The sequence below is a fragment of the Leuciscus leuciscus genome (genome assembly GCF_965113295.1).
Source record: "Leuciscus leuciscus genome assembly, chromosome: 19".
NCBI lineage: Eukaryota > Metazoa > Chordata > Actinopteri > Cypriniformes > Leuciscidae > Leuciscus > Leuciscus leuciscus.
The window spans coordinates 25,790,348-25,812,615 of record NC_138743.1 but is presented as its reverse complement, the minus strand read 5'-3'; the positions used below and the strand labels follow the sequence as shown (position 1 = coordinate 25,812,615).

At 36.6% G+C, this 22,268-nt stretch overlaps 2 protein-coding genes and 1 long non-coding RNA gene across 3 annotated transcripts in view; 1 reads left to right on the top strand and 2 right to left on the bottom strand.

Annotated features, from left to right (window-relative positions):
* Positions 1–22,268, bottom strand: part of LOC309481851 — a 218,177-nt gene that overhangs the window by 138,319 nt on the left and 57,590 nt on the right. The window lies entirely within an intron of this gene.
* Positions 643–3,941, top strand: baalcb (BAALC binder of MAP3K1 and KLF4 b). The gene is made up of 4 exons (XM_082146626.1): positions 643–779; positions 1,540–1,949; positions 2,611–2,801; positions 3,428–3,941. The coding sequence occupies exons 2-4, from the start codon at positions 1,766–1,768 to the stop codon at positions 3,593–3,595; spliced, it is 543 nt and encodes a 180-aa protein (XP_082002752.1). The 5' UTR covers positions 643–779; positions 1,540–1,765; the 3' UTR covers positions 3,596–3,941.
* nme6 (NME/NM23 nucleoside diphosphate kinase 6) lies at positions 4,567–12,486 on the bottom strand. The gene is made up of 5 exons (XM_082146627.1): positions 12,034–12,486; positions 9,943–10,042; positions 9,503–9,542; positions 5,277–5,437; positions 4,567–4,897 (listed from the first exon to the last, which is right to left on the bottom strand). Exons 1-5 carry the CDS (start codon positions 12,109–12,111, stop codon positions 4,749–4,751), a joined length of 528 nt encoding a protein of 175 aa, XP_082002753.1. The 5' UTR covers positions 12,112–12,486; the 3' UTR covers positions 4,567–4,748.

Here is a 22,268-nt window from a genome sequence, read left to right as displayed (position 1 = left end):
AGTAGCCTTAATGTACTTTTTTTCATTACTTTTCTTTAAAAACTAAATAGCGAAGCAATGAACAAATGGTTATGAATAGCTGAAACTTCCAGTGTTGCACATTATAGTCATACCGATTATTCATCTAAATAACATTAGGAATGCATTTGCCATTATCAAAAAGGCAGTTAAATAGAATCAAATGTTGATTCACTGATACTGCAATTTCCTGTAAATGTCATTAATTCATATGGAATGGACCTCATGCTGCACAGTACAGCAGCAAATAACAAACAGCTGCTTACAAAGGAAAGCAGGAAACCCATGGCGCAAATGTGCAATTTTCTTGATTTTAGAAGTGTAAACTGTAGAAGTGCTCAACTATTTTGTCTTCAATAACAAACATACCACTGTATGTCTTCAGTCTGAAATGAGGAAGGAATATCACAAGTGTAACATTTAAGCTGCATGGGTCAACAGGGGTGGATTTTTAAGTGGCATGAAAAATGTCCAAAATCACTTTGTTCCACATAGACTACCTCGTTAATCTTAGCCAGAAGATGGGAGGATCAGCATCATTCACATCAGGAGAGAGAGAGAGAGAGAGAGAGAGAGAGAGAGAGAGAGATGGGGGAGTGTCATCATCATTCAGTGTTTGGGGGCTTTTTTTTCTCGTCGCGGTAGAGCTCCTCTACGAATTTTGGAAATTATGTTTTGAAAAGAGTAATAAATACTGTGAACGGATAGCCTACCGGAGAAAACTATTCGACTCTTGACTCTGATTCCTCTGTCGACTTAAGGTAATATCAAAAATCTTTGTCGCATGAAAGACCACAAGCAAGGCATTCAGCACATTTGAAGGACTGAACACACCGCATATGAAAATGCATGTTTCTGCATATTATTATGTTCTCCGTATGAGAGGAGCGCGCCGTCACCACAGTAAATACGACACAATTATGTAGGCTACTCATATAATAAATTACCAATCGATTAATGATTGCATGACAGGGGAAACGAACTGTACATCGCTTAAATTAAATTAGGAATCTATTCTGAATATAGTTTATTGGTTTCTTTATTATTTGTACCAGAGGCAATTTTAAACTCGTCTTTGTTTACATCATGTGCGTATTGCGAGGGCTGAACTACTCAATTTGGATACGGGTTAATCTTATTTCCTATTCAAAAATCACTCATTAAGGCTTTATATGACGTGTTATGCGTAATTTCTGAAGCTAATTATATAAATACAAGAAGAAGGAAAAAGGTTACCATTTATTTTAAGGTGTCATTGTTACAGTGTAATTAAGTGCTGAGTAATATTAATTAACAACAATGTAGGCTAATAGGCCCACTACAGGGTTAGGGTGGGATTAGGGTTTGGTTGAGGGTTAGTTGCATGCAGTCATGCATAATTTACTGTTATTATGTAGCCTACATGTAACATATGTAACAAAGACACTGTAAACTATAGCTTAATTCTATTACTTTAACTTTGAAATGTTACTTTAAAGGATTAGGATCACAACAAACAGGCTATTCTTTTTTCTTCCACAGAATTAGTCCCAGATCTCCATGTTTGCGTGACCTGATACCTGACCAGCGCAAGACTACTGATTTTTGCAACAATGGGTTCTTGATGCTAAATGACGTAACTTTTGTGGCTTGAAAGAAGATGCCAATGACTTGTGCAATGAACACCATTTTTCCATTTGCCATTCGGGAGGTATTCTAATGGACCTAGAATCCAAGGCTGTGTAGGTGTGGATTTGTCTTTCACATAATGGGTTGTGGAGGCTCCAGGACAGATGTGTTGGAGCCAAGATATATGGAGAGCTGGACCAAAGAGACAGAGTCCACTTGGCTGGCAAGCACAGACACCGACATCCCCCTGTCATCCATCCAGAGCATCCCCTCAGAAAACTCTTCAGAGGCGGGCTTCCCATCAGAGAAAACTGCCAACCTTGGTGAGAATGGACTGAGATCATACTTCGAGGCGTTTTAAAAAGGTTTTGAAAATACACAAATCTGCATTAGGCCTATGTCTTCATATTTAAGTTAAATATCTCTTTTCACCTTAGACACCCCAGTTTAACGCGTCAAAACCATCATATGATATTTCCTTCCCAAAAGGACACGAAAGTGTTGCGAGTCTGCTGTTGGTGTGCAGTTAATTCATGTAGGCCTCTTGTTGCCATGGCAATGGTTGAATCCCTTCAGTACTTCAGTACAACAGTATGAGCATGGATGAACACAATAAGCACTCCAAGTAAATGTTTCTTGAGCATTAAATCATCATATTAGAATGATTTCTGAAGGATCATGTGACACTGAAGACTGGAGTAATGATGCTGAAAATTCAGCAAAGGAATAAATGACATTTTAAAATATATATACATTTTTTTAAACAGTTTTAAGGATGGATGGATGGATAGATAGATAGATAGATAGATAGATAGATAGATAGATAGATAGATAGATAGATAGATAGATAGATAGATAGATAGATAGATAGATAGATAGATAGATCTATCTGATTGTGAAATATTTATGATATGATGATCACCACTACAGTGATTTTGTTAACAACAGAATTAACAACTTCCATATTTGTATCTGATTCATTAGATCTCTTTGATGATGGTCTGCCTGCTCCGGGTCAGGCATATCTGAAAGTGTGTTCTGCCATGTCTGAGGTGGGACTGAATGACATGAAAACTGACACCACCCCTGTAATACTCTCTTCTCAAGAGCAGGAAGTGCTGTCTTCTTCTGCGACCACAGTGCAGAAGAGAAGTGTGTTGCGAACTGAGGAAATTGTAAGTATTTCTATCCAAAGTAATGGTTTAGTGCAATCTTCTGCACCTAGCATGTGTGAACAAGACACTATAATATAAATCAGTGTTTCCAACTTTTTCAGTTTTATACCCTTTCATTTACACCACACCTCAAATTATTGTTAATTTGATTTAAGCAGCCTTTATTACAGTATTTCACTTTTAAACTACAAACACTTTATTAGCACATTAAAAATAGACTTGTAGCTTCCTTTCACATTAATGAGACATTTGAGCTTGTTTGGCTTTCACATTTTCTGACAGTTCAGGGGGACATTTTAGAGAAACCATCTCTGAAATAAAATATGTTTATATGACATTGTGTTTATTTATCTGAGAAATGACTGGTTCTTCGTTTTTTTATTGGCTTCTATGGTTCTATAGCTCCATCAATTGAACCTTTCCTTGGCACAAAAGGTTATTTAAAGTCGAAATATTCTTCACACCAAGAAAAAGGTGGTTCTTTTAAGGACTGTTCACTGAAAGGTTCTTTGGGGAGAGTGTAGGTTTCAGGAATTGTGTAAGCAACTGAGGGAAAACTGTAGTAAAATGTTAAAAAGATTTGGTAACTGTCATGTCTGATAATCTTTCTATGTCATCTTCATTAGACAAAATGGCAGGACAACAGGATGTCCACCAAGCAAGTGACCATCACTGTGACTCAAAGTATACGGCAAGTGGACAAGAGCGGGAAGATCAAGGAGACATCGCAAACCACCTATGAGGTCATGAAACCGGTGGATTGTCTGATGGCAGTTGACTCAGTGCCTCAATGAAGTGGATACGCAAGACCTCGTGAAGATTGTATCTTGGATTTCTTGAAAGCTTTGGTGAAGATGTCATGGACCAAAGAAGTAAAAAGCAGGGATGACCTAAATGAACAAATTCATCTGGGCTTAATCAGTGATTACCAATTTTCATTCAAGGGTCATTTGATTGTTTGTTTCATCATTCAGTTACATTCTTCTTTAATAATGTTTATTTTTATGTACATTTTTCCTCTGTAATGTCTTTGTCATAATGTTCTCTTTTTTTTCATTTTCTAATGCCAACAAAAAGAATCTTAGTAAAAGCATTTACTGTACATACATTGAAAGCACAGGATAGATCAGGAAGGGTAATCAAGAGGTGGACACTTGACTCGGCTTACTGAATGATTTTGTGAAAAGTGTAAAAATATATATTTACATTGTTTAAAACATAGGAACAAGTGTATTTTTAAGTTTTATTGTTGCATTGCTTAAGTGTTGATTTTATATATGAAAATCAGGGCTTTTTTGTATATCCCGTACACTTACTACCACACAATTGTTGCCTTCAAACAGTTATGCTTTTATTTTATTTTTATTTTTTACAAGAGCAAACATTTGTTCAAAACCTAATTACAGTTTCTGTAGCAAGCTAGCACTATACTGTAAAAAGGGTAGTGTGCAAGAATAAGAACCTCTGTTCCATTGTTCCAATACTGTTTGATGCATCACTGCTTTACTGACTGGAAGATGCTGTTTATTGAGTCATTAAATATTTATTGCGGTACTTTGAAAACCTTTCTCTTGGTCCAGTCTCAGAATTAATTGGTAACACTTTACAATACAAAGGCTCTATATATTAACATTAATGCATTAGGTAATATGAACTTACAATGAATATAATACTATTACAGCATTTATTATTATAGGTTAATGTTAATTTCTAAATATACTAATATATTTTTTACATTTCAAGTTGTAAATAATAACATTAGGTACACTTTTGACATAGTTTATTATTAGGTATTCAAATATATTTGTTTTTATTTAATCATATCAGAGCTGAAGGTAGTCACAAAAGAGTAACATCAAAATACATAATAAAATGCAGCAGAAGGGAAACATTAGGTGAAAGTCATATTCATGTAGCACTGCAGAAGTATCATCAGCCTAGAGATCATCACGTGTTCTGGAGAGTATGAATTTGTCTCTCCTCATTATATTCAGTAAGTCCCACCCTAAAACGTGGTTCCTCCATAACCATCCATTCATCTGCATTGAATTCTGGAAAGAAAAATGAAATCTCTCTCTTGGCTGATTCAATAGAATCTGAAAGAAAGAATATAAGGCAATGATGAATTACTAATATTTAGAACTGTTAAGAAATGAGACTTTATTATATAAAACTGGAGATATAATTAAGGACAGGGACATTGCAGAGTAATCCAGCTTTTAGTTGATCTAGTCTAGGGGTGCTCAATCGTGTTCCTGGAGTTCTACCTCCCTGCAGAGTTCAGCTCAAACCCTGATCCGACACACCTGTCTGTAATTAAAGTGTTCCCAAAGATCTTAGTAAGCTGGTTCAGTTGTGTTTGCTCAGAGTTGGAGCTGAACTTTGCAGGAAGGTAGATCTCCAGGAACAGGACTGGGCACCCCTGATCTGTTCAGTCTTGAAAATCTTCATCAAAACAGGTCCATGTTACTCTACCTGAACCATGAGTGGTGTTTCTGGTGTCAGTCAGCCCGTACTGGCCTCGAAGGGTGTCTGGTGAAGTGAAACGAGCTCTAAACACTTTTGTAGGACCCATCATCCCCCTCCAGTGAGTGATAGCGTCTTCCCTGGCTAGGACGTACGCTCTCATTGGGCCACTATTGTGGGAATAAGAGTGAATAAAAGGATTACACAGAGAGTTGTGACAACCTTGTCTTTGCCTAGATGGATAAATAGAATTTAATTCAAACAGAAAAGTGTGATAATTTCTTCTATGACGTCAATAGTACATACAGGCCTAGTCAATAAAGAGTAGTACTGACTTAGTGGCACTGTCGGCACAATGGAACAAAAAAAATTAGGAGTAATCAGTGGCTTATTTTTCAATTACTCTGACGTAGACTAAAATATGTCTGCGGCACTAATGTTTTATCTTCCACACGCAAAGACGTACAGAGGACAGGGTGCCATGGTAACATCGGTCTCGTCTCACTGTCCAAACTAGATTAACAACAAGCATTGATGTCCTTCTCCACAGATCATATATCTGCATTAATTGTTCCCTTCAAAAGAAAGAGGGGTAGTACAGAATACAGCATCAGTAGTATGGGGTTGGTAAGAATTTTTTTTGAAAGAATGTTTTGGAGAGAATATGTGTAATATTGTGATATATTATTACAATTTAAAATAACTGTTCTCTATTTTAATATATTTTAAAAATGTAATATATTTCTGTGATGGCAAAGCTGAAATTTCAGCATCTTTCTGAAGGGGGTGGATTCTGGAATCCAATGCTGCTTCAATGTATATCTAATGAGTGATTATAATCAAGGTATTAACCTAAATATCACATGAGTTGAATGACTTCTCTAGGCTTGTGAGATTTTACTTTGTTATAGAAGTTACCAGTGTGATTACTGAAATGTTCTTTTCATGTATTTTCTAATGTCTGTATTTGATATCTGAATGCCGTAACAGTGCTTGCTCATTTAGTCCGGCTTCCAGAAATGAAATATAATCTGTTCTTCTAGCTCACCATGACGACTAGGTCACAAGGGTCATTGGAACCAATTGTTTAAGTGACAATTTCTTAGCTAAAGTCTTTACTTTACTGCGTTAGACTAAAGTGTCCTCTCCATAAGAGAAAGAACATTTTATCTTGATGTTTTGAGATGACTCTCCTGTTTATAGTTAGAGCCTGGCTAAATCCAACCTTGGAAAAGATATGTGTAGGAGTGTGTGTTAGTCTTCTTGGTTACAGGTTAAGGAACAACTCCATTATTGGAGATTGACTGAGTTGTTGTTCTGGACATGCTGGTGCCCAGCAACCCAAATCTGCAACCTGGAAGGTCACGACGTGCCTAACTTTAGGGTCCGAGTGTCAGCTGCATAATCGATGGAGATATGCTTCAGTCTATGTGTGTAAAATTACGATGTTTATCTATTTCTTAGCCAATGAGAATCATTCAACCTGAAGCAAGGACGTAGCTTAGACCTACAGCAGCATAACTGCTGTGATCTTTGTAACTGTATGTGGGGCTTCTGCTGATGAAACTAAACTATCTTCAGTAAAGCTTTTCTTTAATTTATTATAATTCTGACTCCTGTCTTAATTAATCATTTCTGGTTCTGGGTCTTTGACTGTAAATCCCCTTACAATTACTTCAGTCTTCAGTGTCACATAATCCTTTAGAAATCATTCTAATATGCTGATTTGCTGCTCAAGAAATGTTTATTATTATTATCAATATTGAAATAAAAGTTTTGTTGCTTAAATTTGTTAGGAGTTCAAACAAATAGTATTTATTTGAATTTGAAATTCAAGTCTTTTCTAACATTATAAATGTGTTTATTGTCATTTGTCACTTGAAAGTAGTAATTTATTTAAATGTACAGACCCCACATTTTGAATTGTAGTGTATGTGGTAATATTCAGGAAGAACAAAAAGCTATATAAAGATCTATTTCTTTCCATTCTTTCTAGTGATTTAAATGTCAATGTCGTTGATGAAAAATGTCTGTGAACCTGTAGGATAATCCACTCAAAGGCTGATTTGATGAAATTGATTACTGAAGGTTCGAGACTCGTGGAGCTAGTGGTTAATAGGTTAACCTTTGACCTCCATAAATCATGTTCAGTCAAATAACATACAATTCAAAGAATTTCTACATAAGTTGTTCCTCTTCCCAGTATTGTAAACAGGTTTAACCATGAACTTATTCACGAAATAGCTTAAATGTTAACAATTTAGACACATAAAGTCTTGGTTACTGATGTATCCCTTGTTCCCTGATGGAGGGAACGGAGACGTTATGTTGCCGTTATGTTGAAGACAAATGAGGTCTCACTTGGGAGCCCCAATCACCTCTGAGTTGTAGAAAAACGACCAACGGAATTGGTGAGTGGAATTTGCATTATGTACAGGTACAGTATATAAGATGGCGGCACGCATCCACTCATTCAGGTTCAGGCTGATGAGCCGAGATGAGGGCCCGGCCATTCAGCGGGGTGGTTCAGGGTTGTGGCAGGAGGGACATAACGTCTCTGTTCCCTCCATCAGGGAACGAGGGTTACATCAGTGACCAAGACGTTCCCTATCTGTCAGTCACGTTCAACTTTATGTCGAAGACTGACAAATGGGGTCCCTATGGAAAGTGCCACAGCCACTGAACTGTTACGAGTGTTGGAGACGCGGATGCTGGAAAGTTGTAGCATGCCCTTTAGCAACTGCTCTCATTTAACTTACCCAGCGGCCCAAGTAAGCCCAAAGAATAATAACCCTTCATGCCAATGAGATGGAAGGGCGGGGTTTAGCATGGAGATCGTAGTAGCTGCTGTTCCTATAGTATGTTTAATCCACGGAAAGGGTGCTTTGATTCTTTATTCCCATTTTTGTTTTCAGCCATGACCAGTGTTGTTAATGCTGGGGAAGCGTACCTAGTCCAATGGAGAAGGATGATATGGAGGCCACATCCCGTAGGGAGGAGTTTGTGGAAATACACATATGGACTGACCTGTGGTCCTTCCTCAGGAGAATTCGCTAAGGAGTTCTTTGAGTGCTTTGGCCTGATGGACTTGAAGGATGGCCATTGCATGCAGGACAGAGGCGGCCTGTCCAGCGGCACTGTAAGCCTTAGCAGCCAGGGCTGCCATCGTCTTACAGGCCTTGGAAGGGATACGCGGACGGTTAATGCAGGTGGACCGCACAAGTGCACCGCAATTGCACGCTCCACCTGGAGAATCTCCATGTAACCCTTGGTGGCCCCATTATCGAGGGTAGTGAGAGTGAGGAGGCTGCAAAGCAGCTTCGGGCAGTAAAAGGTGCCTTCCACGACTTCTGAACCTCCTCATGCACTTCAGTTAAGAAAGGCACTGGGGCGGAACGCAACTGTGAACCGCGCACCGCACCCAGGAACCGATCATCCGATCAAGGTGGAGGGTTCCACTCGAGTCAGATGCCTGCGGTGGCCTGGGCAAGCATGGCCATCAACTCTGAATCCAATTCAGCGCAAGCGATCACCCCAGAGGGGGGGAGCTCAGCTTCATCTTCCTCTCCAGAGGACAATAACCCACTCTCCGATGCAACTATCAACATCTGATTTATCAATCACCTGGAGCGCCCAATGAAACGATGGGTTTCCCCACGAGAAGGACCCACGCCATCATCCGGCAGCTTGACGGTACACGGCATGCCTCACAAACCTCCTAATTGACGTACTGTGTTGATCAACAGATACAGAAATATTTTTGGCTGAAGTCATTTGGTATTGCCACAGAGGAACAACTGCCAAACACTAAGCCCAAATATACTATACTAAATGCTGGATCCATGTATTATATAAAACAAGACATACAACTACAATACAATACACATTTTATTTCTGTAGCACATTTAAAACAACTGTCGTTGACCAAAGTGCTTTCCAGCATAATAAATACAATATAAGCAATTATATAGATCCACACAAACAATATTAAATCATGTTCACTAATCACATGCAAAAGTAAATCTAAAAGAAAGATTTATTTTTCTATTATTTAATGATCATTTGCCATCATTTGTGGTCTTTATTACTATACCTTACAGTTTTAAATTAATTAATCAATATATAAAAATATGTCCACAAACCTGTAAATAATTGTATTATTGGGTTATTATTAATAAATAAGTTGTATTGTAGGCACTTTTATGGTTAGTAAGAAAATGATAATAAACTTTTACCTTGACATGAATTCAACCAGTCTTTGATAGAAAAATCGTCCTGTAAAATAAAAACAGGAATGATAACAAAGAAAATTGCTGACTGTTTTGATATATCTTTTTATCAGTTTATCCACTGGGACTGAACCAACAACGGTGATGTGGTTTATGCAGCAGATTTTGCTGCAATCTGTTAACATGGTCTGGGCAAGCTTTTCCATGCGATTTTCTTTGGATGCAGGATATGATAAGCTGAGACTGAGTAACATGTTTTCTCTCCACATGTTGTCTCAACATTATATCTCCAGGTTGTGTGAGGCCTTTACTATGACTCACCCTGTTTAAAATCACATATCACATAGACACCCACCCACACATGTACTTAACCATTCAATCTGTTACAAACACAGACCATTTTCATTCATGCAGTGCATTTCATAGAAAGAAAGATCTTTTTCTACCTGCATGTTCAGAATAAAACTTTTCTGAATCTTTTGTCCTCCACATCAGATCTTTCTTTTTGATTATAATGAAGTTTTCGAGAATCTTCTGATGAAGAGCCTGAAATTAAAAGAAATAATATATAAAAATGTTGCTGTGCAATGGCCATCTGCATCTCTATAAACCAAAACTCATTGTTGGCGGTTAAAATAAAAATGCCTGTTGCAGTTTTGCTGTAGGCTTTTCATTTCATCTTTTCCCTCAACAACAAGATGACAAAGAATCTCAGCAAAAAAATCCAAAAAATAAAATAGGGTTGATTTAGAGTTGTAATCTCACAAAAGAACAAGGGTAAAGGCTGAGTGATGAAAGTATATCTCAGACTAATAAAAACACAAACATTTAATTTAGAATCCGCTGGTGTAAATTAAAGCAGTCTGAGCTTCAGCTTTCAAACCATGTTGCATGAGGAAATTGTTGCTAATTAACGGCACCTTTATCTCTTTGAAGCGACAGACAGAGGAAATTAAATCAGGAGAGACTGGCTTGTTTCAATAGTAAAGACAAATTATTATGTAGCCTTAAGCCTCTACATGCTATCCATCTTTCTTCATTAAAAATTAAAAAAGTAACATTCCGCAGGATGTGGAGACCAGGGCTAGTTATCACACTTGTTGTTCGGGATATATACCGTATATAAAATAGTTATTAATAAATTATTACTTAAAGTGCCACCTAAGATTTATAGATTTAAAAATATTATATAATATTTAAATAAGTTAACAAAACATTTGCATGACCACAGTTCTCTGATCTCGTAACTGCTCACGGCATGCAGGTAAACATAAAATATTTAATATTTTTTATTGTTTCATTTTAATTGTTTTTATTTTCATTTTTAAATATTTTTTTTTATTTATTTAAATTTGTATTATTTAATTCATTATTAGCTTTTTGTCAACTCATGAACCCAAGTTTGGGAAACACTATCGTGTTAGAACAGCCCAATTAAAGGCTTTTCAAGAAATTTAAAACAGTGAAACAACATGAAACAGATGGTAACAGAACTATCAAACAACCCTTTAGTCAATGTAAAGGGTTGTTATTTTGGGAAAGTTTACCCAAAATAAAAAATGAATGACATTCATTTGAAATGAATGCTTCTGTTCATAGGTCACCAGAAGTCAATGATCACCAAAACTGTTTGGATACAAACATTCTTCAAAATATATTTTTTCTTTTCTCAGAAGAAAGTCAGTCATGTTTGGAACCACATGAGGGTAATTAATGACGCCATTTTCATTACTACAAACTCAGCAAAAAAAGAAACGTCCTCTTACATTCAACTGCTTTTTTTTTTTTCAATAAATTGCTTAACATGTGTACATTTTTGTATTAAACATAAAAGATCAACATCTGAAACATAACCTGAACACATTTCACAGACATTTAATGAACAGAAATGGAACAATGAGTCCCTGAACAAAGTTTAAATCTAAAATGTAGCAGTCAGTATTTGGTGTGGCACTATACTTTAAAGTACTACAGTGAATCCTGACGGACTGCAGCAGATTTACCAGTTCTTACTCTCAGATGTTATCCAACTCTTCTACCAAGGCAGTGAAGGCACTTCTCAAACGCATCTGGGCGGAAATCTGCTTATGTGTGGTTTGGCACTGCAAAAATGATCAGTTGTCCTTCCTGTCTCCCTATCTTAGACGTCTTACATTATGGACATTGCAGTTTATTTTTCCTGGTGTTTTTCAGAGTCAGTAGAAAGGTCTCTTTAAGGTCTCTTTAGTATCCTAAGTTATTGTGACTTTAATTGTCTACCACTTAGCCTACTGTTAGTGTCTTAATGACTGTTCCACAGATGCATGTAGGCCCACAAACAATGATTATGGTTCATTCAACAAGCATGAAAAACAATGTTTAAATCTTTTCCAATAAAAATCTGTAAAGCTTATTTGCATTTTACAAAACTATCTTTAAAATAAGGTATCCTGAAAAGGGACGTTTCGTTTATTGCCAATGCCATTTAATTTTTCTTTAATTATTTATATAATCGGACAGGTGTTCATTAAACAGCTGCAATGTCATCATTATCTCACCTCCAGAATGAGTGGATGGGCCACAGCATCTGGTTTGACGACAGCGAGGGTGAGCTGCAGTGCCTTCACACACCGCATGCTTGCGATGGCTTCAATTTCCTGATTTCACATCTACTAAAAGTCTAAAAGTCATTAATGGGCTTATATCTTCCCCGTGTTTGGTCTCCGGGTGTATAGTTACACGCTAACCAGCAGATCTAAACATACATGAGTGCTCGTGAACACTTCACTGCGCAGTTCAGACCAATAACGTTAATGTGTGGTACAACAAAATAAATGAACTGATACAATGTACACGATCCACCAAAAAACGTTCGATATATCAGTTGCTGGTAAATTTGTTTTCAAAGTAAACACAATTCGAAAAACACAGCTCGATTTAAAAACTATACGAGCTCCGTGCTATGGGTTGTATGGGCGCCGCCATCTTACCCGGTAGTAAACATAGGAAGTTACAGAGCGCGCAGCTGCTGAGGAAAATTCCAACTGTCTGATATCCAAATGCTTTGTTGTCAATAAATCTACAAAGAAAAAACTAACATCAACACAATAGCTAATATTCGATTTTTAACAAAACAAACAAGACCTCGAATAAAAAGTTTGTTATCTATGCTTGTTTAAAGACATCTTAAGATCAATGTGCTGTTCCATGCCTTTTCTTGTTTCCGTCATATAAAATATTATTACATTTGGAGACAGCCTACAGGTGTAGAAAATACTTTAAGATGGCAGCATCATTGTTTTATTTGTACATGCACCGATATTGGCAGCTATTAGCCAAATCTGTTGATTTTAGCAATCTTTGTTGCATTAGGCTATTTGCCAATGGTGACAGTTTAAAAAAGAACTGTAACTAGAGTATTATTAACTAGATCTTAATATCCTTTTAGATTTTGGTTCTTAACAAACTTTTCTTTTGGAATCCATATTTTAAGGCCCTATATGGTTCAAATCCAAGAAATATTGGGATCTCAAAAAGCTCTAAGAGTAAATTGTTAAATTATACACATCTTCAGTGGTTAAAAATCAAATATGGTTTACTTTATAGCTGATTCTTTTTTTTTCTTTCTTTTTTTGAAAGAGGACGAGCTGAAGAACAAATAATGTTGAAACTAGAAATGTATCTTGTTAATTCATGTGCCCTTTTATGTGCCCTATACAATTCATGTGCCCTTTTATATGTCGAGAGTTTGATCTGGATCTGACATAAAATATGATCCCAAAGAAATCAATTTGATGACTTGTGGATTATTTCCTTAACACTAATGTGGCTACACCACATATATATTACTTTTTGTTGTGACATGTCACAGCTCCAGGCTGCAGTAAATAGACCTTAATGTAGAATCCTTGATTTAAACACTCCTATTATCGATTGTTCTTTTGTTAGTCAGTGTAATTATGCCAGTTTTGACCTATTTACCCCAACTTTACCCTGACCACCACCATGGCTCACACACGTTCATTCAGTTTTGAATGAGTTTGCTGACACCAGTTGGACCAACACATATCCCATTTTGACACCCTGTCTGTTTCATGTAGGTATTTTAAGGAGTGACAGGATGGGGTCAAAGGTGCATTTCCTGCAATATGACCATTTGGTCTGCTGTTTAATAATATCTAGCCAACAATTACTTAAATTGTAGCCTACTTTTGATTGGAAAAATGCATGTAAAAAAGTTCAAAAGCTGTAGAGTTTATATATATATCATATGTTTTTCATATGTGTTTATCTTTATCTTTATCCAAAGAGTCATTTTGAGCATCCTTGTGGGACAGGGAATAAGCTGGTTACCTCTCAATTGCTAGCACCTGTTTTGACATCTGAAATGCGAGTGTCCTTTGACCTTTTCTATTCCCATGCTTCACAGAGCAGCACCAGACTCTCACAGACAGCTGTGTCAACCTCAGCGGGAGCAACTGTCATACCTAAGGAAGGACAACACTTTTAAAGCTGAAGAATTATGGTGTGCCTTGACCAACTCCACTTTTAAATGTGCATTGATGTCATTCACATTAGACAAGATGGCCTACCCTGGAATCACATGTATCATAAAACAATGTATTTCTTTCATAATTTACCTACATTCATTCCAAAATGACTTTCTTTCTTATGTGGAAGAAGATATTTATTTAAATGATTATGAAATGAAGTGTTTTGTCCATCATGCAATAAAAAAGTCAGTGTGATTCAAAACAACATTTGACCCCATTGACTTTCATATACAAAAACCAAAAACATAAAGACAATTATCCAAAATAGAACATGAGGAACTTAACTATGTACTAACATTTAAATAAATAATTTGGTACAATGTATTTATTGTATATACATGTTCTTACATTATACGTATATATATATATATATTTAGAATATATATATATTTATATATATATATATATATATATATAAAAACCTAACCGTCCTTATGAACACAGTAAGCATATTGCACCTAACAATTCATTTTTTTATTTAAGTACATAGTAGTACATAGACCCTTTAGCGCCCTATAAAATCTATTTTAGTTTAGTTTTTTCACCCCAAATTCCATGTTTTCCTTTTTAATTGTTCTGAATTCTGTTTTAATGGTTTAATTAAATTTCAATAATCAAAAAGGATGTCTAATAAATTTAATTCATAAAACTTCAACAATTACTAATTTATTACAGTTTTACCAATAACAGTACCCTAAGAAACCCTAACCCTAAGTTTTTTTGTTGTTGTTGAAATCCTGTGTTGTCAGTTTACATTTTTCTAAAATGAAATTTGAATAATTGCTTTCATATTTTAGCAAACAAAGTACTGCACAACAGAGGTTTAAATGAAAGGTTTAAGCTAAAACATATATATAGATATTCCTTAAAAATATTAGTAGTAATATTGCTTCACGAGGTAAATTCTGTACAATGGTGATCTATTTCTATCAAAACCAAGTTAAACCAAGTTACATGGGACCGAGCATGACTTCAAAACCTAGCCTTCATCTGCCAAAAAAGATCTTGTGTCTGAGTAAGAGAAGGGAATTATTTGTCAACAGTAGTAAGGACTCATTTGGGGGAAAACGTGGATGTTCATACTGTAAAAACTGTGGTTAGATGTTTAATAAGCTTCAATATCATAATTTCTATGCTATTTAATTTGAGGAGAAATGTAACCCAAAAAGATAATGGCTATCTGCTTCAAGTCCTGTGCTGTGCATTTGTGTCCTGAGAATCAGCTGTTTAAACTGGACTGCCTGAAAACTTATATGTCAGCCCCCGGAAAAAGAGAGAGCTAAATGACCTCTTAGAATAAACTTGGATGCTGCTGCTCTAGTGACAGAGAGGAACAAAGTTATTAGCACTGTGGGGCCCAGCTTGACTGCCACTGTTAAAAATAAATCGAGCGGTCAGATTTGGAGCTTACGTTCTACTCGAACACTGAGCATTCTCCCTCTCTTGTTCTCTTTTTTTCCCGTTGACCCAAGTGAACACTTGCTTTGTATTGTTTCCTGAGTGCATTAAATACACACCCTTACAATTGTTTCACAGCCTTCATGGGATTAGCTACTGAAAATGACAACCAATCAGTTTCAATTTTTATATTTCTTGCATGAAATCTAACGCATGAAACAGTAAAACATTAAGGATAATGGGGAATTACTGCAGATTCGTAGCTTTAGAAGCAAAAATATCTTCACTGACAGGTGTACAATGACCTGACGGCATATGTTGTAATCCTCAGTAATGATGTATGGAAATGTCTAATTTGTTACTGTCATGTGCAGCCACAGGAAACAGTAATTGTTGAGCATGCATGGTGCTATTCCTGCAAGAGCAATGCTGCTGGCTATTTGTGGTGGTTTAATGCTGTTAAAAGGGTGCAGAGTGTTGGGTTTCAGAGTAAGCCTCGTCTCTGGCCTGAGGTCTCTGTGAATAGGCCTGGGTCTCCTGTTGCCTGGGCTTCTTTTAGAACACAGGTGCTGACTTCAGGGGTACTGGCGTGCTTGTTGCAGGGGAAAATGTACCAGACCTCTCCCATTTCCTCCATAGAACTAGGTCGGGGTTCGTGATGTGGACGGATCAGTCTTGAAATCGTGTGGTCATCAAGGCACTGTTAGTTATTTCAGCTACAAAATCTACACCACTCAAAACTTATAAGTAAATATGGATATTCATTATGTCTATTGTAGGAGTATGGCTAATTTAAACAAATATGTAGTACATGACGTGATTAGTAAGATTTTCATTTTGAATTCTCTAAGTGAAATATACAGTATATATATATATATATATATATATATATATAATTATTAGGGGTGTAACGATACACGTATTCGTATTGAACCGTTCGGTACGAGGCTTTCGGTTTGGTTTTCGGTACGCATTTTCAAACCGAACGGTTCGTTGGACCATTTTTCCTGCCGACCAAAATTTCGTTATTTCAAATGTAAAACGTACCGAACCGAACCGTGACACAAGTGTATCGTATCGAACCGAACCGTGAATTTTGTGAACCGTTACACCCCTAATAATTATATATAATAATACTTTTATTTATCAAGGATGCAAATGCATTAAATTGATCAAAAGTGACAGTGAAGAGAGACTGTGGGCCCTATTTTGCACCCGCGCAAATCGCGCTTTTCCCTTCACAGAAGCACGTCGCTAAACTAGGGAATGAACTTGCGCTCCCTGGGCGGTTCAGCGCAAAAAAGGAGGCGTGTTCCGGCGCAAACGTTCCTTCATGCTATTTTGATGGTTTAGAAAACAATTGCGCCACTAACCAGGAAAAAATAGTTTAAAGTCAGTGGCGCGTTGCGCATGTTATTCATATGCTATTTTAAGGGCGCATGCTTGGCCATAATCAATGTAGCGCGTGCACAACGCGCATACACTTTGATTCTCTCATCTACACAGAAGCAGCTTTCATTTTTGCAAATCATACATTATTATGATAGATAGATAGATAGATAGATAGATAGATAGATAGATAGATAGATAGATAGATAGATAGATAGATAGATAGATAGATAGATAGATAGATAGATAGATAGATAGATAGATAGATAGACCATTTATTATAAAAGCATACATCTAGCTTACACATTTACCCAAATTATCATACGCCTGTTTAACCGAAGTTAATTTGGGTGGGTTTCTCCATTTCAATGTAACTTCTCTCTTTTACGGCCGTGACGAGAGCGTTGCTCTCCTTTGCTGTGAACCGCTCTTGGCGCGCGCCTGGCAAATCCGCCATTACAATAGCAATGCGCTATGGAAAAAGCGCGTCTGCTCTTAAAGGGAATGTGAGATGACGCCCTGATTGGTTTATTTCACGTTACGCCCAAACCACACCTATGAATAATGAAGCTACTTCAGACCAACCCATTTTAGATTTGCGCCTGGCGCAAGAGTCATTTATCCCGCCGGGAAAATAGCAACAGCGCCCAAGACCTGCCCACAAAGTTACTTGCGCTTTGCGCTTGACACTTGCGTTTCAGATCGTTAAAATAGGGCCCATAATGTTACAAAAGATTTATATTTATTACATTATTTTAAAAAAAAAGTAATAAATACATTTAAGAAATGCTTCTTAATTCTGTTTATTGAACTTTCTATTCATATATTTTCTCTCTATATTCACTCTATATTCATTCTTACTTTAAACTCTATAATTATATGTGTTACAGTACATGTTGCAAAATATTTCCTTTATAATGCTGTTCTTTTAAACTTTTTTCATTTATTTCATTTTATCATTTCACACAAATTTCTTTAAAAAAAAATGTAAGCAGCACAGCTGTTTTCAACATTGATAATAATAATAAATGTTTCTTGAGTACAAAATCAGCATATTAGAATGATTTCTGAAGGATCATGTGACACTGAAGACTGGAGTAATGATGCTGAAAATTCAGCTTTGCCAACACTGGAATTATTTAAAATATATTATAGATTTTTTTTATTTTATTTTTTATTTTTATTGTAATAATATTTCACAATTACTATATTACATGAATATATAAATTAACATTTAATTAATAAACTATTTAAATCTTGCTAGATAACATTATCATTAGAAATACAGAATTCATGTTTTTAACTGAATGTTTCACCTAAATTGTTATTTGTACAAAAGTTTAAATTAATTTTTTTTAGCAGGTTTAAAACTGTTCCCACTGTAAAGGCTATATTGTACTAAGTTAGAATACCTTGATTGCCCTTTATCTAGACATAATTTATGTGTAAAATACCTCAAAATAATGTTGATTGTCGACATTACTGTTGATGCTCAGAAAAACTGTTTGTTGTGCGCCATCATTCAGAATTTATCAAAATAAACAGAAACATCTTGATCACAAATCGTTCAAGCCTTGAGCCTAAAGCCCGCTTGCTTACCAAATCCCAGACAGTAGTAACACTAGCTTGTTTCAGCTGTGACTACTAACCCACTACTGTACAGAAGTCACTCGCCCACAGTTGTTTCCTGGTTTCCTCTCTCTCTCTCTCTCTCTCTCTCTCTCTCTCTCTCTCTCTCTCTCTCTCTCTCTCTCTCTCTCTCTCTCTCTCTCTCTCTCTCTCTCTCTCTCTCTCTCGCTCGCTCTCTCTCTCTCTCTCTCTCTCTCCCTAAAGGAGCCATTGGGATTGGGTGTAAAAAGAGGAGCAGTGGGTGTAGGGTGTCTCGAGGCGAGTGTGAACAGCTGAGAGGTGCGATTTCACAGGCTCGCTCTCCGCTGACACGGCCCTGATTGGGTTGGACAGAAGGCATAGGAGAGGCCCTGGCTCCTAAAGGACACCAACAGGTGGGGGCCCGCAGAGGCAGAGGGGGGAGTTTAAGGGAGGCTGAGCACTTGAAAAGGCCGGGAGCATGTGGCCATGTCTGGGCAGAATCCACCGGTCATGCAAAGAGGACGATACACTGTAGCACTCAGCAGAAGAGGAAAGATGGGAACAGAAAGGTGTGGGGAGAGTTTTTATATATTGGTAGATTGGGTTGGTTTTGGACTTGGAATAGGTTCACATGATGTCAATTACAACATCTCGTACTTTTGTTATATATTCATTTATTTAGCAAAAAAATCATTTAAAGTAATTTCTCATTCTTTAATTGGCGAAGCAGTCTAGATTAAATATCTCCAAATTATTTCAGATTAAATGAGGGCAGCCAAACTCTTGTCCATTCCATGTCTGGGATGAACAACCTGCGATTTATAAGAATTAAAAGGATATCTTCTTTGAAACGTTTCATTTCTTTCTTAGCAGAAATGAATGAAGATATATGTGTATATAGCTCCAGTTTGATTTGGACTGAGATTCTGGGTGACATCTCTCTGTTTTACGAGGCAGCAAATGGAAGATTTTACACCTCTTCCACTGGAAATGGTGCTGTTAAAGGAAATGGAGGTATGAGCGTGTCACTGGGTTTTCACCTGAGGTGTCGTAGCACGTCTTTCATCCACTGTAAATCAAGCTACTATATCAAGAAGGAGTAAAAAAAAAGGGCAGTTTGTGCATATTGGACTTGCTACATGGCAGAATGAGAAACCTTCTGGTCTCTTTAAATGTGAGAAAGATGTTCGAGTGCTAGATGTACTAGTCCTCTTCTGCTTGGCTGCTTTCCTCCTTGTACAGATACGTGTCAACACAAAGAATGATTATGGAAAGGACAGGATAACTACATACAGGTAAATTCAGTTTTTCTGTAATATTACTCAACAGAGTATGTCATTTTTTGTTTGTTCGCTTTAGTGAAGGGCTAAAACATTGCTTTTTTGGATCATTCTGGCCAAAGTTGTTGAAGTTATCTAACATTTTTATATAACAATATAGTTATGAAGCAGAATAAAAATGATAATGAATTGTAAAGATAAATAAATAAATAAACAAACAAACAAACAGTAATGTTATCTCTTCTCTCTGTATGACCTGTGCATTTTTCCTGACAGCTTTGTCTATTCTGTGAGAGAAACTGAAATTTGCCCCTTGTGAAGACATGCTTCCTTATATGCCCATATGAATACTCAAGTTATGGAATGTAAGGAAGTGTGTGGTTTCAGGGGGAATCCATAACCACGGAATAGAGCATGCAAATAAAACACAGTGTGATGGATGAAAACCTGACGAATTAAACCTAAATCGAACAGTTTAAAGTTTGACACACATTTGTGTAATTTCCTATTCTGAGATGAATACTTCAGTTCAGCTACATGCACATACATTCTTAAAAATAAAGGTTCTTTATTGGCATCTGTGGTTCCATGGAACCTTTTTGTTGCACAAAAGGTTCTTTATAGTGGTAAAGGGTTCTTTAGATTAAAATGTTCTTCACACAAAGAAAAAAAAAAAGGTTATTTTCAGTTTACTGAAAGGTTCTTTAGGGAACCAAAATTAGTTATTCTATGACATTATTGTGAAAAGCCCCTTTTGGGACCTTTATTTATGAGACTGTAGAGTGGATGAGGTGGTAAAGCTGTTGTTTCTGTGAGTTGGCTGGCCGTAGGCCTCCACACCCTGATCATCTCTCACTGACCCATAGATACTGCAGATCAGGGCAGATTGACAGAGTACAGCTGTCCCTTACTTCACTAATCCATGAGCTATACAAACCTTATGGGTATAAAGAAGACGCTATGCTGAATTATTTCCGCAGCTATCTGCAAATAAAAATAAAACAATAAATTAATTAACAATGCTAAACTCATGTTGGTAGCAATGTTCATCCATTAAATTGCACAGAAAATAAAAAATTCTTATTGAAGAAACAATTTGTAATGAGGCAATCTGTTGCCAGTTTGGTTCAATTTTTTTTAAAGAAGGCCTATTATTTATTTATTTCTCCTTTGTCTTCATAACAGGTAAGCACCGAGAATGATTTTCTGAACTGAAGAATGTCAACATAAGCTCTGTTAGTCTGCCTGGCCGTTCTCTGTTCCTGAAGCACGCCTTGCTGTGGCTGGTCAAATGGAACCAAGTCAGGTGTTTCTGCGAGGTTTGGTCCCCTTCAACCAGCTACTGCGTCGTGAATACAGCCAACATAGACCAAAGATTATTAGAGAGTTATTCACTAAAGTGTGCTTTTTTGTGACTTAAAATGTACTACTAACCCTAAAAGGGTTAGTTCCCGCAAAAATGAAAATCCTGTCAGTAATTACTCACCCTCATGTTGTCGCAACCCCGTAAGACTTCCGTTCATCTTCGGAACACAAATTAAGATATTTTTGATTAAATCTGAGAGCTGTCTCACTTCTCCATAGGCTTCTATGTTATTGAAACTTGCCGGCCCAGAATGTTAGTAAAGACAATGTTTAAAATAGTCCAAGTCACTACAGTGGCTCAAGTTTATCAAGCGACGAGAATACTTTTTGTGCGAAAAAACAAACAAAAATTTATTTTCAACTATTCATTTTCTTCTGTGTGGGCCTCTGAGTTCACGTAGTGTAACAGCGTTGCGCTTCTGTGTTGTACGTCATACGCATCACACACATGACCAGCGTCGGCCAATAGTGAGCCTACGTGTGACGTACAACACAGAAGTGCTGCGCTGTTACACTGCATGAACTCAGAGGCCCACATAGAAGAAAATAAATAGTTGAATAAAGTCGTTATTTTTGTTTAGTTTTTTTGCGCACAAAAATTATTCTCGTGAATCTCGTCGCTTGATAAACTTAAGGTTGAGCCACTGTAGTCACTTGGACTATTTTAAACATTGTCTTTACTAACTTTTCTGGGCCGGCAAGTTTCAATAACATAGAAGCCTATGGAGGAGTGAGACAGCTCTCAGATTTCATCAAAAATATCTTAATTTGTGTTCCGAAGATGAACGAAAGTCTTACAGGGTTGGAACAACATGAGGGTGAGTGATTACTGAGAGAATTATCATTTTTGGGTGAACTAACTCTTTAAGTTTAAATATATATATATTTTTTTCATTTTTTCATTTTTAGAAAATTCAATAAACTATTTTACTGTTGCGATGTTGTGTTAATTTTCTCCTTTCTTAATTATAATAGAAATTCTTTTTTCATTTAATAATAATCATTCAGTACCTGATTATCATTTATTGATCTTGTGAAAAAGCATTGTATTGAATGTGCACTTGTAGTGCACTTCAAATCTTTAAAAAACTGTACTTGCAGATAATATAATATTAATGAAATAAAAGACAATTTAAGTGTACTTATATGACTGTTTCTTAAGCACACTTTTTTTTAAAGTGCACTTTGTAATAATGTCAAATTAAAGACTGCAACCAA

What these genes read in the sequence shown, in the direction of transcription:
- nme6 (XM_082146627.1), bottom strand. Translation starts at nt 12,111, where the DNA reads ATGCGGTGTGTGAAGGCACTGCAGCTCACCCTCGCTGTCGTCAAACCA. An exon ending in CCCATCCACTCATTCTGGAG is followed by an intron (nt 10,043 to 12,033) that starts GTGAGATAATGA and finishes TTTTAATTTCAG; the next exon opens with GCTCTTCATCAGAAGATTCT. An exon ending in CTGGTTGAATTCATGTCAAG is followed by an intron (nt 5,438 to 9,502) that starts GTAAAAGTTTAT and finishes TTCCCACAATAG; the next exon opens with TGGCCCAATGAGAGCGTACG.
- baalcb (XM_082146626.1), top strand. Translation starts at nt 1,766, where the DNA reads ATGGGTTGTGGAGGCTCCAGGACAGATGTGTTGGAGCCAAGATATATG. An exon ending in AGAGAAAACTGCCAACCTTG is followed by an intron (nt 1,950 to 2,610) that starts GTGAGAATGGAC and finishes CTGATTCATTAG; the next exon opens with ATCTCTTTGATGATGGTCTG. An exon ending in TGTTGCGAACTGAGGAAATT is followed by an intron (nt 2,802 to 3,427) that starts GTAAGTATTTCT and finishes CATCTTCATTAG; the next exon opens with ACAAAATGGCAGGACAACAG.